The following is an 18,391-nucleotide window of genomic DNA, read 5'->3' as shown; positions in this document are numbered from 1 at the left end:
TTCTGGAGCAAAACTAGTCGGAAAGTCAGGAAATCATTGCTTTTGAAAAGTCGCAGCCTGAGTATCTCAATTCACTTCATGCGTAAAATTATTCTTTTGAAAACACTTTCCTCATACCAGAATTTCATCTCTTGATGATGCTAACTTGAGTAGCGAAACGCGCATAGAAAGACAGTGTATAAGTTCTGGTGTGTGAAAAGTGTTATATCTCAATTCAGCTTTACAGCTGTGCATTAATTGGGCTTCGAATTGCTTTGCATCCACCGTATCCTCCAGATCAGGCTTCTAGCGACTATTTCCCATTCTCAGACTTGAAAAGAATGCTCGTTGAAGTAGACCGACACACTTTTGAAACAACTGATAGTTTGAAGAAAAATTTTATTATTAACACACATTATTAACTATTTTCGAGAGCTCTCTTCTTTTGAGGCTAAAGCATCTTCATAATTGGGAGGAGATTCGTTTTCTGAAGAGATTCTTTCTCTTCTGGCGTTATGGACTTCATTATAGATGTGAATGCGAGCAATTGGCGTGCTTCTATTGCATGTAGGCATGCCGAGAGCATCTTGATAGTTAGGTGGAGAATCTTGTATTTTTTGACCACTATGTAATCGCCCTGTGAAAAAGTTAGCATCATGAGCTTACCAAGTCTCAGATTGTTTTTGATTCATTGTTTTGAAAATAACAGAAAGAGTGTCACTTTCAGCACAACAACGCACAAATTTATCAGTAGAATATCATAAAATTTCAACAGCTTTCTTTTGAAGGTTATTACTAATTGAAAAAGCGGTTAATGCAATAATACCAACGCCATCTATGTGTTAGGCCTGAGACTTTTTAGTCCATGGTCAAACTCTGTAGAGAAACATTTCAAGTATTTTTTTTATTTTTCTCTAGAGTTGTCATGTACTTACGATTGTTATAAGTTTGAAGAAGACAGTTCAAAAAGTGGTCTACTTCATCCTGTCGTCTTGGCGAAGTTACAGCTGAAGACAGTGGACTGCAATTCGGACTACGACGGCCGATCTCTATGTTAAGAGGTCTGTGACTGGATTTGATTTTCTTACAATACCATGTGCAGAAATAGAATAAAGCGAAAACGAGGAGTATCATCAACCTGGAATTATTTCGAGGATTTTCCTTCAAAAACTGCCGGCAGAGAACATAACGCAGATGGTGATCACTTGATCACCAAGTCTTACCAAAAATACCAGGACTGGAAAAACTTCAAATACGTGTTCGTGACGACGCAGCATCCTTGTTTGCAACATTTCTCATACCTACGACATATGTAGTTTGAAATTGACTTGGAGCCGACATGAATTGGACACAATCGGAACTGAGGAAAAGGCTGAAAATAATATTATACTACTCTGAAATTTTTTTATGAGCTTTGGGAGTCTTACGGAAATTGTAGTCATTTCATTGGCATTTTGACAAACACTTTAGCAATTTTGACAATTCTATTTATGACGTTGCGGATGCCAAGAGGGTGATCCAAGAGGAAACGAACAATAGATATATGAAAATTGAATTGAAGTGTCAAACATTTCAATTAGTAGCTTCTATGGTACTGTTTACAACTTATTAGCCATGAATAACTTTGTACATTCTTTCATTTTACGAAGATAATCCACTTTTGTAGAACAAATATTGAGAATGTGTAATTGGTTACATACTCCTCAGAATGTGACTCCATATTGAATATATGATTCGATCAAGGAATGGTAAACTATAGGAAATATTTAACAACCTAGGGCAATCTTTGATCCCAAATGTCAACATGATGTACATTTAGAACTTCATCAATGTGTAAACTTATAAACATAATTTCTTATTGGGCCATTACATAGGTAATTATCATGCAAAAAATAATAGCTTTCTCGATGAGAGATAGACAGTATAATACTAATCTTTGATTTTCTCATGCCATAGAATGGCAAGATTAAAAAGAAACCATTAGTTGAAGTTGGAAAATTCCAAACAAATGGAAAATATCAAAAATTTGCCGAATTTTCAAAGCTGGTGCCAAAAACAATATCCAAAACTACCGACCTATAACTTTGTTATCAAACTTTGCAAAGGTTTTTGAGATGTGCTTGTACAACAGAATCTTTCCTGATTTCAAGAATTTAATTTCAAACAATCAACACGGTTTCTTTAGCAAAAGATCAACAATAACTAACTTAAAGTGCTTCACAAAATCAGTAATGCACTTAATAATAACCTATAAGTAGATACTTTCTACACAGATTTCTCGAAGGCGTTTGACAAGTTGGATCATAACATTCTTATCAATAAACTTCACCAATATGGATTCGACTCCCAACTCTTAAACCTTTTCCGCTCATACTTAACTGAACGTATCCTATTCGTAGATTATAGGGGTCACAAGTCGTTCCAATTCATTGCAAACAGTGGTGCCCCTCAAGGAAGCAATTTAGCACCTCTTTTATTCTCACTCTTCATTAACGACATAGGAAATAATCTCTCTAGCAATTTCTTACTCTTTGCAGATGATTTGAAAATCTTTCGGCCCATTACATCACAGGAGGACTGCTCAATCTTACTTTTTGTACAATTGGTGTACCGAAAACAATCTTCCCCTCAATACAAACAAATGTAAATACTCACAATACACCCTTAAATATAATGTTATTTCTCATGATTACTGCATAAATAACACACCTCTTCAAATAAGCACTCATCAAAGGGATCTTGGTGTCATATTTGACCCTAAAGTGAGTTTCTCCATCCACTATGACACAATAACATGCTCAGCCAAACGGATGCTAGGGCTCATTTATCGTAACTGTAAGAACGTTCGTGGCAGAGACAGTTTTTTAACTCTTTTCAATGCATACGTCAAATCTCGGCTGAAGAATGCCTCCCTTATATGGTCACCCATATACAATGTCCACATAAACAAAATCGAGTCTATACAAAGAGGCTTCATGAAATATATTACTTACAAGCTAGAAAGAGTTTATCCTGAACAAGGCATCGACAACAGAATACTGAATAAATTTAATATATTATCCCTTCAAAACCGAAGACCTACTACATTTATAAACTAGTGAATAATCTGATTAACTGTCCCGAACTACTCTCCCATGTTTCACGAATCAATTCTAGAAATGAACTGACTTTTTATCTACCAAATACTTAAACAAACATATTACTCAAGTCACCACTTGTTGCAATGAGCAAACTTTACAATCAACTCTGTGAAAATCTCGACATTTATTATGAACCTATTGTTCGAATTAAGAACCACATTGAGAAACTTTTACAACTCTAGTCAAAATATATGAGCCCAAATTGAAAGTTATTCTACCATGTGAGCTTATTAATACTACTGTATTACTGCTGAATTATGTTTTTTTTTTGTAATACACCTGTTGTGTTTCTAGTTGATAAATTAGTATTGTATTCATGTATGTGTATGTATGTATATATGTATGTGTATTGTGTGTATATAGGCAGATATAAACTGTAACATGCTTGTTAGTAATATTAATATGTCTTGTTATTGAGATTTATTCCTGTTTAGATATTAAACAATTACAAAAAAAAATACTAAAACAAGAACAAGACTGGTCCAAGCACTGATCCTTGAGGAAGCCCACACTCGACAAACACCAATTTTGGGTTATTTCTTCGTTTGATTTTTGTTATTTTCATAATTTTCTAACTAAAAAATAAATGAAAAGATAATTCTAAAACAATCTTTTTTATTAATAACAAAACTACTTTAAAACAATTACATTCCCCCCTCCTCTCTCTTCTCCTTGACTGCATACCCCTCCACTTCGTGCAAATTCGTACCATCAAACATGACCATAATGTCCCCTTTTATCAAATGTTTATACGACTTTTTTGGACCGATTGAATTCAGATGGTACAGAGGTGTCTTTGAATTCAAATTAGCATACTTGAATTTCAACCTAGTCCCGCCTGGCAGCTCCTCGTTTTCCCCGTCTGGTGACCCCACTTCCCCCACCATTACATCTTCCATGGTGATGGCCTTGACCTTCTCCTCGTTGATGTCGTTGTCGATCTCTGCCTGGAACGTGTCAAGGGTTTTTGCGATGCTATCCAAGTTCTCATCCAAGCTGGCTTTCTGTTTATCGAAATTGAGATTGTCGACACCATATTTGCGTTTTTTTTTAATTTTCTCTTCCGCTGGGTCGTTTCGGTACAGCTCTTTCATTTCTTCCTTGCTGGGAATGATTCGTTCCTGTGTGATGTCACTAAACCTCACACTCTTCCTCCTACTCACTCCACCTGTTCTAGGCTCACTGTCTAAAGCAGTGGGTATATCTTTCTTAGTCTCCGGGGTCGAGACTATATTCAGTATCAAATCCAAGTCTTCCATTACGATGGATTTGTCGATAGAATCGTTTATACACAGTGCAGGGTTAGCGATTCCCTTCTCCGAGTCCACATTCGATATTGGTTCTGCATCAACAGTATCATTCTTTGACTTTTTCTTCTTCTTTTTCTTAACTTTGATTTCGTAAGGGTTTTCTGATGATTCTGCTTGGGTTTCTGGTGCATCATCAAAACTGGGATTGTCAAGAGCCAGTTTCTTTTTTTTCCTCTTCTTAATTTCATGTGGGTTCTCTTCAATATGTGATAAGTCTGTGAAACTTTCTTCAGAGACATTGAAACATGGGTTATCAATCGCCAAATTGCCATTCTTGGTCTTCTTCTTTTTCTCAACATGCTTTGATACATCTGACAAACTTTCCTGCAAGTCGTTAAGGTCAGAATGTTCAAGATCTAGAGTTTTCTTCTTCTTTTTCTTTTTCCCCGGATTTTCAGCAGAACCATTTTCAATTTGATACGCACTTGAATTTTCTTCAGTGTTCTCTAAATCGGGAGTTTCATCTAGAGTTTTTTTATTCTTCTTCTTTTTCTTTTTCAACTTCAACTCGTAGGTGTTCTCTTCAGTTTCTTTTTGATTTAAACTATCATCAGCTTCATTGAAATTTGGATTATCAAATACCAAATGGTTTTCTTTTTCACTTCCTTCTGCTCCAGGCTTGACTTGGACAGATTCTACACCATTTTTAAGCCCCTTCTTCTTTTTCGTCTTTTTAACCTTAACTTCATAACTGTTCTCTACCCCTTCGCAATTAGCACTACCTTCATGAAGAATAGGGTTGACTGAGCCTTCTACCTCAGTCTTTTTCTTTTTCTTAGGACTTTCATAGCTTGATGTATTCTCAAATTGTTCAATGACATTTTTCCTCTTCTTCTTTTCCTTCACATTTTCAACGGACGCCTCTTCCACGGTTTCCTCAGACAAGTTTTCCTCAATGGGTTCCAGCACATGCTTCTGTATTTGTACAGGGGTAGCTAGAGGGTTGAAGGAGGGGTTGGACAACCCCAAATTCTCTTCTTTGTCTCTTGGCTTCTTGTCTTTCTTAGACTTCTTCTTGGGTGAAAACACCATATCCTCGATCGTCTCTTGAGCCTTTCTCTTGGTAGGTGCTTCCTCTTTAATATATGATACAAACGTGGGCTTATCCACCTCTTCAGAAGTCTTTTCACTTTTGAAGCCGAAACCAAAACTTGGCCTGCATTCACCTTCTGACTCGGTATCATCAGCCTTTTTCAGCACACCATTATTGCCCACTGTGTATCCGTTACTTTTTCCTAAGCCTGGTAGCTTCTTCTTGAAGTAATCCCTCATGGAACCTCCGTTGAAAAGAAATCCAGACTTGTTGTCTTTAGAGTCGTTTTCTACTTCAACAGGTTTTTCAGTCTTTACTTCTTTGAGAGACTTTTTGCCAAATATGTTTGCCAGGTCCTTCTCCGAGTATCGACTGAGATCTTTGCCACGGGTGAATTTGTGGTAGTGCACCCTTGCTCTGGAGGACTGGGATTTCTTCTCTAACGAGTCTACTTTGACTGCCTCTAACTTAGCGCTGTCTCCCGTTAGTGATTCAAGCAGGGCGCTGTACTTGGTTTCATGCTCTGTCCATTGATCGTTGGATTCCTTGTAACCCATACCTGAAATGATGTCAACAAATTAGACTTTTCTTGGAAAGAATTTGTGAAAAAGTTTACCTTTACTGTCATTTTTGTAGGATATTTTAATGTGCTCCGTTATGCCACTTTCCTTGGCTCCCAGACCTTTTCCGTGTTGCCAGCCCATTTTCTCCAACATTTTTTGGCCGAACTTATTAGTATCTGAAACAAAATAAATATTGTGGTTTTGCTTACATAGATAAGCTGCAAGTGCTCCTAATTCTAGCCAAAAAAGTTCATTATCAAACACTATAACTTACTGACACCAGGTATTCTCAATACACTGAATATTAACCACAATATAACGACTGTCTACTTTTTCTTTAAAGTGCCTCTAATTTACTACTGAACCTTACCTTGGGACCATTCTTTTCCTCTTGGGTTAAGAGACCATTTCTGTTTCCGTTTTCTTTCGGCCAGCATTGACATCTTGTCGAATTGTTGAAACAAGATGTAGAGTTAGAAATATCAACAAGAACTATACCCGTTTTAATAGATAACTTAACGTGTAAGCTTACATTTTGCATGTAGGGTAGGGTTAATTTGATGGGCTAGGGGTTAGGCTGTCAACATATCGTCTTCTTATTTTTATCACGGTGGCCTCAAATGTCAGGGCTATCTGTCAAGATCTGTGTTTTTTTGGGTGGAACATGTAGAAAAATTATTACACATACACTTTGTGAACTGAGTCATTGAGTGATTCTAATAAAATGTATTCGAATACGAAACCAAAAATAAAATATTTTGAACTCCTAGAGGGAAGGCATAGAAAACTATTTTACGTCCACTGCAGTTTGACTGTTCTGATAAGTTATTATATATATTTTTTTTAATAAACTGCTACAATAACTTCAATGGCGAATAAATCATATCTAACTCATGAGCAGGAAACAAAATCGTATTGGAAAAGCTTGTTTGAACGTGGTTGCGATAAAAAGTAAATGAGTGTAGTAAAATTGGTTTCTGATTTCATTTTCATTTAAGAAATATTGGTGTCCTAACATCAATTTTCGATAATCTTCAACTGCAATTCGCCATGCAGAACTCTACTGACAGATACTTTTCAGTGTACAATATATAAATATGAAAAAATGAGGAGTAGTTGGGACGTATGTCTTTAGAAAACGCCACTTCAGTTATAAACAATTGTAAGATACCGTATTTCAAATTTAATAGTTGTTTATCCATGTTGAGAGGTATTGATTTCTTAATGTCATAAAACAATATTGTCATACTTCGAATCATGTAAATCGTTTTTCATAGTACTGATCCCATGGTTGCCAACTGCGGTAAAATAATAACATTTGACAATTTGACATTTCCTGATAAATAAACAAACAATCTTTCTGGTTTCCAGAATATGACCGAAAAGATATTTCCAGTCGTCCTATATGAAGTTGGGGCTCCCAACTTCATATAGGACTCGAAATGAAGAATTAGCTATGAAGAAATATAAGATGGTCTGTCCCAATCATGTCCCAGAAATGAAAATACAGAAGGAACTCAGAAAGATAGGTTATTTATTCATTAGCAAATGTCAAATTGTCAAATGTCATTATTTTACCGCAGTTGGCAACCATGAGGTCGCATCACTTGATAAGGTGAATTACGATGACGCCTATTGAAAGTCAGCCAGAGACAATTTAATGGTCTATGTATGGTCTATATACAGAATAAAAATGATTTAATGCAATCCTGAGAGCCATCTATCAGATATTCCTGGAACATGATGAAAAACCCAGCCGTGAAGTGACGCCACTACTACCAGAAAACACCTACCTACCCATTGTCTAAAGATCTTAGACAGTGACCTACCTATATACACTTTGAGTATATACTTTGACTCTGAAATGAGCTCCAATTACCACATTGATTACGTCAAAAGTCATACAGCAAAGCTCTAGATTTTTTCTGTCTATTACGTACAGACATTGATGATAAAACAGCAATAAAATTTTATTTCGCATTATTTCACAGTTAGTTTAATTTTGGGCGTATTATATGGTATCCACATTAGAACTTGAATGAGTTGAGGTTGGAAAAACAAAAAGAAATAAAACAGAATTATGAGATTTCTTCAATTGCTGGAAGCTGTTGGACGCACACAATAAGTGATAATACGACAAATTTCAACGTAATCAATGTGGTAATTGAAACTCATTGTTTTGATTTTGATTGTCACTGTATAGTACAGCGCTCAGGTAGATGTTTAAAGAAGTAAACAAAAGAGGCGGGAAACTGTTGAAATACTTATCTGAACGTAGTTGTTGTATTCTGTGTTCTAGATGTTAACGAAATCTTAGAAGAGAGAACGAATTGTGAGTTCCAAATTGTCCAACCAGGTTGAATACGATAATAAAATTTGTTCTGTACATTAGAAATCTATCCAACACAACACAAACACCTCCTTATCGCAAATCAAAACCAGAATATTCTCGATATTCCTATCGCTTTACCAACCAAATTTTCATCAAAAGATGCACGTTATCATAAGCATAATATTCTGATGACTCCAAATTGAGATTAGACTTTTATATATCAAATCGCCAATCCTCACCAAAGTATTTATTTTGACAAGTGAACCCCCGACTTGTTAAATTAAGAGCATTATACCGTGTAATGGGATAAAAAAGGGATCATCCCCTCTCGATACTAAACAATATACAATGAAACCGACTCCATATGTCCAGAATATTTTAATAAGAGGGTAAGAAATTAAATATGCCCTTTGTGTAAGGACCAAGGCGAGGAAAACACTTGCAGTATGAACGCATTATTATAATAATAGCAGAAGAGCGTTCATGGACATATTTTGAAATTATTTTCAATCAAATCTATCAAAAATTTTCAAGGTTGAATTTTATCACTAGATCATTTCCTAATGTTATTTTATTGTATTCATCTCCAAGAATCTGGTGGAATAATCTGTTTTTCCGTTAACCAGTTGTCTATACGAACAACAAACTCTCCAAAGTCGAAACTGAAAATCAAATATGTAAATTAACGAGGCATTACCTTTTAACGGGCAATTCCTAGCGTGTAAAAATATATTTATTTGTATATAAATATAGCATACTTCGTTTTGAGCTCACTAATATATACTTGCCTGACTGCTGATACTACCTGATTTAGACTAATATAACCAAAACATATTAGTTTGTTTCAAAAGTTCTGTCCGTTTTTATGAGTCTACTTTAAACTGTAATGTCTCAGTGAATACTTATTCAATTCAATCGAAATAAGCGCCATCTGAATCAGTACACTTTTGCTAACGTAATATAAGTCGCTTTATTCCGCCAGCATACAAATTATGTGCTCGGATTTCGATGCAGTTGACAAAGGTTGTTTTTGCCTGGTCCTAATTGGCCAGTGAGAAGTGCTTGAAGAAATGGTATAAACACAATAATTTGACATCAATCAAAACTAATGTTTTTTTTTTAAGCCTACTAAGGATAAATTTTGTTTCAAAACGATAAATTTTACTGTTTTCTTCCCGAAACGAAGCATATTAGTTTTGTATTGTTTTAAATCAAGAAATTTTATATCATGTTTAGTCCAAATCGCTATAAAGAGTAATTTGAACAGTTATGAAACTGTTGATCATTGTTCACTTTACAGAAAAGCATAGTATTTCTGGATTGTTTGTAACTGAATTATTAGTCAGAAAATAATGAAAATGGATAAAAATCTATTCATAAAAGAATTACGAGTGAAATGAGAACGAAGAAAAACTTATTCACTCGCATTTCATTCTAAACAACTAGTCCAGTCAAATTTGACCAAAAAATAAGAGTAAAGCTATCTAAATTCCCAACAAGCTGAAAATCAGTAAGATTATTTGAAATATGATTAAAAATGAAATTTGAGAGTTTCCCATTTTTCCCCTGTATGTAAAAAATTGTATTCGAGGACAAAGGTCAAAAACTGAGTTTTTCGCGATTTTCAGAAAAACGGTAAGTTTTATCATAAAAATACTTGCGACAAAAATTATAGATCATAAAATTATCTACAAAAAATGTATCACTACCTTTTTTCCTACGAGTCACCGTTTATGAGATATAACGATTGAAAATGTAATCATCGTGATCGTTGTAATATATGTTGGTATTGGTAAAACAAGCTAATAATGATGCTGATGTATCATTAATTAAAACAAGCAATAGACAATTACAACTATTGTTGTTGGTGAAGATGTAGACTTACTCGTATTACTCACTGCTCGAACTCCAACTGAAAAAACTATTTTCTTCTTAAAACCAGGAAGAGCTCAACATCAATCGGAAATATATCCATTAAAAAGTTCATCTACTTTTACAAAGTGTCAAAATCATGTTCTATTTTTACACGCAATAACTGGCTGTGACACGACATCTGCAATTTACAGGATGGATAAAATAACAGTTTTCAAAATGTTTGAAAAACAAAATTTAGTTCAATGTGCTGAAGTTTTTAAAAGATAGAGAACTTTCAAATTTTATTTTTAATTATATTTTAAACAATCTTACTGATTTTTAGCTTACTGGGAATTTAGGTAGCTTCGAATGCCTAAATTAACCGGACTAAACGTTCTATATAGTCTCACATCTCAAACTGTGGATAAGAAGTTGTGGGTAACTTCACACTAATATTGATATTTATGTTGACTTTATTCTCTCAAACTACTGATTTTCAGTTCACCTCGGTTGAATTCTTTTCAAATAAATAGACTTTCAATAGTTCCTCCACATTTATTATTCGAACTCACAAATATAACATATATAGGCGGTCAGCAAATCAAAAATACAAATGAGACACTAATAGAAACCATCCCCCTCGTTAGAGAAATATTAACTCCTACACGTGCGTAAATAGCGTAACATTGCAGGGGTTGCAGATTTAATATAAGCTAATGCACCCTGTCCAAAACAAATCGCATCAGACACAGAGGGTGAATAGAGTCAGCGACATCAACAAAAATATGGAAAAATTTTGATTGATTGAGATCGTAATCGGACAGTTGAAATGTTAATAATGGGAAGGATATAAGTACCTAATATAGTTTTCATGGAAAACGCACTGACCCTATTATTTGTGAATTTTCCGCGTTTTATGCAATATGACACATAAATCGTGTTTGGAAATATGGAATCCTTAGTTTCTACATTTTTCTTGTAGAAATCACAATCGCTCTTAATGATATTTTGATAATCTGAAATATCTGCTGACCTCCGTTTCAATGTTTTTTTTAAGAGATTGGGTATTCAACTCTATTCAGTTCAATACACAAAGATGTATAGATAAAAATAGTTCATACAGATTATGTTATAAAGACAATAGGTACTCATAAATATAAAATTACAATATACATACTGTATACATTTTTACACATGTAGGTACATACCCATACACAAATGTATATCAAGTTTCAATTAAATGTACAAATTCATCAATTGTATATACAGGATTATTTTGATAGAAGTTTCTCCAATATTCCTCGGCAGCAAGCAGGGCCATCGCCATTGGAAGGGATGGGGGGAACCTCCCCCCCTGCTTTTTCGACTTGGGAAAAAGTTGGGAAATTTTTGGCCGTGAAGACAGTAAAAAAATAATAGTTAATAAATGAATAAAAATTTAAAAAAATTAAAATGAGAGAAAAGAAGGGGAGAGGTAATAAGAAAGGGGAAGGAACCAGGAGAAGGTTCTCTCAGTTTTTATGATTAACTTTTAGTATCCACATTTTATCGTATTAACAGTTTTATATACAACTTTATATGTAAATAAAGTATTGTTGTTATAAATGATTTTCTATTAGGAAACGAAGTATAAAAGTGTTTTTCCTATTAACGAATGTTTTAGATCTTTGCTATTTTGGAAGTTATGTACCTACTTACTGTACAAGTAAACTCGTGTCGAGAATAATAATAATTTTATAGCTACAAAAATAAAAACAACAACTGAATGTGATGTATTCCAAACAGAAACAAAACTCGACACTTTCAGCCAGATAAGTCAATAATTCTCCTTCAAGCAGAATCAGCCCTTACAGCTTCATATAATAAACCTCATTTCATCCCTGCTGGGATGGTAACATATTGCAAGTAGCTCATTCGTTGGTTTCAGCAATAAAACCTCCTCTGAATTGCGCGAGCCAATGGGAGACATTCAACCCCTGAATGAGGGTGGATAGAGAAGTTCATTCGAATTGAATCAGATATATTGTCTATACCGAGAAATTTCAGTAATTGAGAGGAATTCAGTATTTGCTAGTTGTTCTCCAGTGTTGAAAGTGTTTGGGTCAGAAACACAGTTGATCAGTTTCATTCTGCTGTTCTATATCTTTTTGGTGGAATGAAAATGTCATTTCCTAATGATCGAGGGCCCTGGGATACATCCAATGTAAGATGTTTGTTATATATAATTTTTTAAAAGTTCATGAAATAGTAAATTACGTAAGGAGTGAGGAAAATACTGTTTTTAGACGAGTAGACGAAATTCTAGGACGAGCCAGTCCAAAAGACTGTTTTCGGACGTGTTGCATACATTATTTTTTCGGCAACCGTGTAGAATAACAACTCAGTGAGACTCTTCTTTATTATTTTTCTTTGTAGAACAAAATTTCAAATATTTCAATAAATTTTCATTTGTATTAATATTGAAATTCGAGTAGAAAATGGTACTACCAGAAAATTCGTGCAACTGCTAAAATATACCTATGAAGATATTTAATTTGTTTGAAAGGCTTGGTATATGTGAACGTTTTTTGTATCTGAGCTTTACAAAGCATCAAAAGTTGCTGAGAGGCAAATAACGTCGCTGAAGTTCGACATATTATATGGTCTGTGTAACTTTGGATTAGGTTAGGTTTGGGAGAATCTACGATTCTCAATCCGAAATTTATAAAACTTTGGATACCAACAGGCTGATTCACTAATATTCTGTTATGTGGAATACGTGATGACCGTAAAAATAGAATTAAATATTGCCAGTATAACAGCAAATTTGCTTGCCCAATTACAACATACCTACGTTTTTCAAACATGTGTTTTGGAATCTGGTATTTTCACAAGCAACATATTTCCTTAGTCTTTCATTAGATCAATTGACATTTTTGTTAGTTTTTCACCTCTACACACGCACCGGTTGACCCGATAATTGTTGCTACGTGAAAATGAAGTAAATCTATCCATTAATGCGAAAGTCACTCATTAAATACTAATTATCTCTCTTTCTCCATACTTAAGTCCTAGGAAGCTGAAATTTAGCATTTAGGTCTTGGATTTTCAAATATTCCAAATGAGGCTCCCCTGTGGGGGTAAAAGGGGAGCGTTTACATACAAAAATTACCTTTTCATCACTATTTCTCCGTACCGCTTTTTTTATGGAGGCTGAAATTTTGTATGTAGGTTCGCTTTATATTGTAGATGTGCAGTAAGAAAGGATTTTTGAATATTCCAAGTGGGAGGCCCCCACTGGAGATAAGAGGGGCGCGTTTACATATGAAAATTACCCTTCCATCACTCTTTCTCCGTACCGCTATATTTTCGGAGGTTAAAATTTTGTATATAGGTTCGTTATATGTTGTAGATGTGCAATAGGAAAAGATTTTTAAATATTCCAACCCGCACGGGAAAAGGCGCGTTCGTAAAATTAAGTTATGTATGTACAAGTTATGTATGTAGGTTTATTTCATGTTGTAAATGTGCAATAAAAAAAGATTTACAAAAAATTCTACCTGGGGCGCCCCCACTGGGGATAAAAGAGAAGTGTTTACATATGAAAATTACCTTTCTCTTGCTGTTTCTCCGTACCGATTCATTTTCGGAGGCTGAAATGTTGTATGTACGTTCGTTTTATATTGTAGATGTGCAATAAGAAATTATTTTTGAATATTCCAACTGGGAAGCCAGCCATAAGGAAAAAAGGGACGATCATAAAACAAAATGATGTTTTCATCACTGTTTCTCCAGTATCAGCAATGCACCTGTGCGGAATCGGAGCGGTTCGCTAGTTGAATTAATTCTTCTATATTCTACAATCATAATATTTTGTTGAAATTACCTTTAGTATTAGACAGGGGCGTAGCCAGGATTGTATATAGAGGGGAACAGACAAAGAAAATCATAGATTATATTGTTTTGATCGTTGTTTCATATGAGATATAGCTTTACTACTTGACAATCAATGTTTTCAAAACTTCTCGTACAATTCCACCTTCTTTTTCTTCAACATTTTTTCGGTAAACGCTGCATACATGAACCGTTCAAACGGTTTTCGGTCATCGTAGACGGAAACCATGTTTTACACGTCGCAAGGTCGAAAAAGACCTTTCTCACCGTTACAGTGCCTTTCTGTATTGCTCGTCGTACGTGGCTGTGCCAACGAAATAATGATACTCCTTCTTGTAGGTCTTCACTTTGTTCACCTTCGACCTTTTCACAATTCATCCCATAATTCATTTTAATAATAGTGGCAGAAATCTTGTAATTTATCTTTGAAATCAACCAGTGTCATATTTAACATTGAACGTACTGACATTAAACTATACGCTAGTGAATGTTCGTAAGAAAAACGCTGTTCGAGTACGGATATCAGTGAATCTAAATAAGGAATGATATTATGATTCGTACATGTGTACCTACATATCGATAGTTTTCAATTGTGATACATTGGCAGAATATTAATTACAATATACCTGAATATTTGGCTATCAATGCAACGCATATTATGAATGTTGATTGAGTAGCAGCACAAAGTTACTAAAAAGGACTTTTTTCGCAGCAGCATTCTCTTCTGTAGATATCTTTGCAAATACATTAATAATTTCCTCAAAATGTTTGTTGAAAATGGCAACATTTTCATTATATTTTTGTCACCAACGTGTCTCACATAAGGCCGGAATGTTGGGAACACATGTTCGTCTTAAAAAAGTTTCTTGGAAAAAAATTAATTATATCTGTTGTGTTTCGTATTTCTGGCACTCAATTTGAATCATTTACTACTGAGTAAACGTATCAATACTCGATAAAACTTCAGTAATATGCATTACTACACCAAAGATTCCAAACAGTGCATCACAAGTAAATTCATAAAATCTGACTACCTTTCCTCACTTCATTGAGGGAATTTTACAAAAAAGTCAACAAAACTTTGCTGTTTTTAGGGTCCCGATTTCCCCCCTGGATACCCACCCCCTGATATAAATGGATACCCAGGTCTTTGGGACCCCCACCATTGTCTCGCTGGTCAGAACCCCGCTCTGAGTGGATATCCTGATATTTTGACTGCCTTCAACTCGGATTTAGGTGAGTAAAAATAAATTGAAGGAACAACTGTGGGATTCAAAAGGTCAAACCTCAAAAGAAAACAACTGTAGGATTCAAGACAACAAAAGACTACAATGAAATAAAAAAACAAAGTGAAAAAATAGACATGAATATAAAAAGAGGTTTTTTTTTGTTAGTTTGGCAAAGACAACAATGTGGAAGTCTGGTCCCAAATCGTCTTAGTAGAAACGGTTCATCAAACGGATCGCAAACTCAGAAGAAAACAAGAAGAAGAGTGGCCACGACCGCCCAGAGAAGAGCAGCCAACATCAGAGAGAGGAGGCGTATGTTTAATCTAAACGAAGCTTTCGATAAATTAAGGAGAAAGGTATGTTATATTCGTTTCAGACATAACTTATTCAGTTGAAGCAATGAAAAAGTAATTTAATATTTCATTTGTATCTTTCATTCGAAGATTGAAACATGACGCTCTTTTGACAAATGTGACACAGAACCACTTTGATGGTCTGTTCATTAATGTTCTGTGTTTCAGGTCCCCACTTTTGCATACGAAAAGCGACTTTCCCGTATAGAAACTCTTCGATTGGCAATTACCTACATCAGTTTCATGTCTGAATTGCTTCATGGGCATCCGTCAGAGAAGGGATCAGATATTTACTCTCCGAGAGAATATATTCCCTACGGAATAATCAACTAGATTTTCATCGTTTTCAGACCTCTTAAATTTTCTGTGATATTATTTTCATATATTAGCGTTGGAAATATTGTCATCCTCGGTTGAACTAATGTATTATTTTAAAGATTTTCCGCAGTACTCATTACTAGAATTTATGTGGGAGAGTGTTAATTCGATGTTCTCCAATATGTTTCGCGGCATTTGTCAAGAAAGTAATTTTTCTGTCGTAAATATCACTTCATCGAATAAAAACAATGATAGGTCAATGTGAGGTCTCCAAAATTAGTAAACACCACGACAATACTGAAATAATATCGATGCCACTATCCATGTTTCTAGATACTAGCTACAGAAAATATTGTTTTGGCAGATTAGCATAGCAGTTAGGATTTGAACCAAGAAATCAAACTTCTCCATTTTTTTAAGAAACTGGAAATTGTCAAATTAACAATTATAACATTAAAACTCTAAATTGGGACAAGCGTCTGTAGACAGCTATCTCTTCACATTACACTTGTCACTCGGCATGTTAGATGTTAACAACTGGCCACATAGCCTTAGTTGCTGAGGCCATTTGATCGAAAAGAAGAAGAAGAAATTTTTCCTGTTACCTAACCTAACCAAAGCTATATTCATAATGCATTTCAATACGTGATATGTTTTCCAAGTTGAAGTTGCACTAGTTGAATCATAGTCGGCTAGGTTGAGTTACAGATTATTTTTTGTGCAATTAACAATCATATACTAAAAAAATATGCATTGAATTAACGTACTGACATCTACTGTGCTGAATACAAAGTGTTCATGCGAGGAATTTGCTATCACAGACGCTGATCATATTTTTCTGACCCTTCTACGCTTTTTTACATACGAACATAATATGCTAATTGTTAAAATTACGTGATATTTGTACTTGTAGACTTTATAAATTACCAAATCTAGTCATAATCTGGTTCTTCAATGCTTGAAAGAGAAAGAAGAATTTCTTTAAACAATGACTTGAGTTTTAGACAAAGGAGACTAGTAAAATCATTCTTCTATTAAAAATGGTCAACAGTATTTTTAACCTTGGAGAAAATTCAAAGATATCTAAGTAGACTAATTTATTCTAGAAAATATACTTCTTTCTTGGTCAGGCATTTATTAATTATAAGCTCAAAACGATGAACTTCCGAAATATGTCTTCCAATTAGTTTTTTAGTGAATGAAAGACTTGAAAGTAGAAATTTGTTTGATTTATTTACAATATACCCGCTAAGATTCAAATTCCATAAACCTATTGTCAGAAAGTTTCATTCTTCATTGAGAGATTTTCACTACAATGTTACTAAAACGCAACACGTTTTCCGCTATACAATACCTTATTCAGGCGTGTTAATACTAACGAAAAATCTACATATTCAATGTACCTACCTTAGTTTTACTTACCCAATTAATGTTGAAAATGTTTACCTGCGTAGATTTCCTCACCATTATTTATCTATCTGTAAATTATTTCCACTTCGACGACAAGTTTTATTCATACAGGGAGGGACTACTAATGGCCGTCGTTTGCTGGCTGAAATTTCCATGAATAGGTAATCTAGAGAATGAAATTCATGTTAATCAGTTGATTAACAGTCTCTTGTACTGGTGCAGATACGTAGATGATACCTTAGTCTGTTTTACTGGTACCGATAGGCAATTAGGTAAGTTCGTCAAATATGTTAATTCCATTCGCCCGTCAATAAAATTCACCACTGAAGTGGTGGGGAATAATTCAAACAAATTATATTGACTGGACATTATTTTGCAGTTTTCCACAAACCACATTTTCATACATAATTCCTCCACACATCCCTACCAGCATAAAGTGACTGCATTCAAAACTATGCTTCGCAATAGTATTCTTTAAAAACGGAATGCTTGGACGTGGCTTACAGAACAAATAATGATTCAAGCACGTTTATTGAAAACGATGAAAACAAAACTTCAGTGTCAGATAGATCAGGAGTATATGTTGACTTGTGGCTCTTACCTAAAACTTTATATTGGCCAAACTTTTTCCCAAAGTATTGAAGAGCATAGAAGCAGTTTCTTGAATGGAAAGACTAATTCCACATTTGCAAACCATCTTTTAATGAGTTCAATCACGACTATAACGTGTTAACATATTCAGGCATGTAAAGATAAGCCCGAAGAAGCCATTGTATGGCGAAACACGTCTTGAGCTTTTGTAAAACTGTACTGAAAATTTCAGTGTTTTTTGAATAAGTTAATTATGGATTTTCATCAAGTATCGGCCAAAAAAACAAGCTCAGGTACTTAAATGAGTTTGTACTCTTTATCATCTTTTCTTATGTTATTGTTATTCGATTAATTCTCAAACTCAGGATTTGTAAAACTCAAGAATTTAAAATTCAGATATTTCATA

At 34.5% G+C, this 18,391-nt stretch overlaps 3 protein-coding genes across 3 annotated transcripts; 1 reads left to right on the top strand and 2 right to left on the bottom strand.

Moving 5' to 3' along the window:
* Positions 1 to 361: 361 nt before the first annotated feature.
* Positions 362 to 1,547, bottom strand: LOC111504445 (uncharacterized). The gene is made up of 4 exons (XM_023158998.2): positions 1,407 to 1,547; positions 1,203 to 1,351; positions 915 to 1,117; positions 362 to 616 (listed from the first exon to the last, which is right to left on the bottom strand). The coding sequence occupies exons 1-4, from the start codon at positions 1,419 to 1,421 to the stop codon at positions 402 to 404; spliced, it is 582 nt and encodes a 193-aa protein (XP_023014766.2). The 5' UTR covers positions 1,422 to 1,547; the 3' UTR covers positions 362 to 401.
* Positions 1,548 to 3,717: 2,170 nt separating this feature from the next.
* Positions 3,718 to 6,609, bottom strand: LOC111504455 (uncharacterized). Its single transcript, XM_023159011.2, has 3 exons — positions 6,396 to 6,609; positions 6,079 to 6,201; positions 3,718 to 6,021 (listed from the first exon to the last, which is right to left on the bottom strand). Exons 1-3 carry the CDS (start codon positions 6,466 to 6,468, stop codon positions 3,764 to 3,766), a joined length of 2,454 nt encoding a protein of 817 aa, XP_023014779.2. The 5' UTR covers positions 6,469 to 6,609; the 3' UTR covers positions 3,718 to 3,763.
* Positions 6,610 to 12,313: 5,704 nt separating this feature from the next.
* Positions 12,314 to 18,219, top strand: LOC111504446 (48 related 3). The gene is made up of 4 exons (XM_023158999.2): positions 12,314 to 12,414; positions 15,179 to 15,320; positions 15,479 to 15,669; positions 15,835 to 18,219. The coding sequence occupies exons 1-4, from the start codon at positions 12,367 to 12,369 to the stop codon at positions 15,997 to 15,999; spliced, it is 546 nt and encodes a 181-aa protein (XP_023014767.2). The 5' UTR covers positions 12,314 to 12,366; the 3' UTR covers positions 16,000 to 18,219.
* The last annotated feature ends 172 nt before the right edge of the window (positions 18,220 to 18,391 follow it).

The sequence above is a fragment of the Leptinotarsa decemlineata genome, unplaced genomic scaffold, assembly GCF_025532065.1.
Source record: "Leptinotarsa decemlineata unplaced genomic scaffold, Ldec_3_MD MMD2_tig00000251_RagTag_RagTag, whole genome shotgun sequence".
Taxonomy (NCBI): Eukaryota; Metazoa; Arthropoda; class Insecta; order Coleoptera; family Chrysomelidae; genus Leptinotarsa; species Leptinotarsa decemlineata.
The sequence above is the reverse complement of the archived record's forward strand: the minus strand, read 5'-3'. Positions and strand labels throughout refer to the sequence as shown.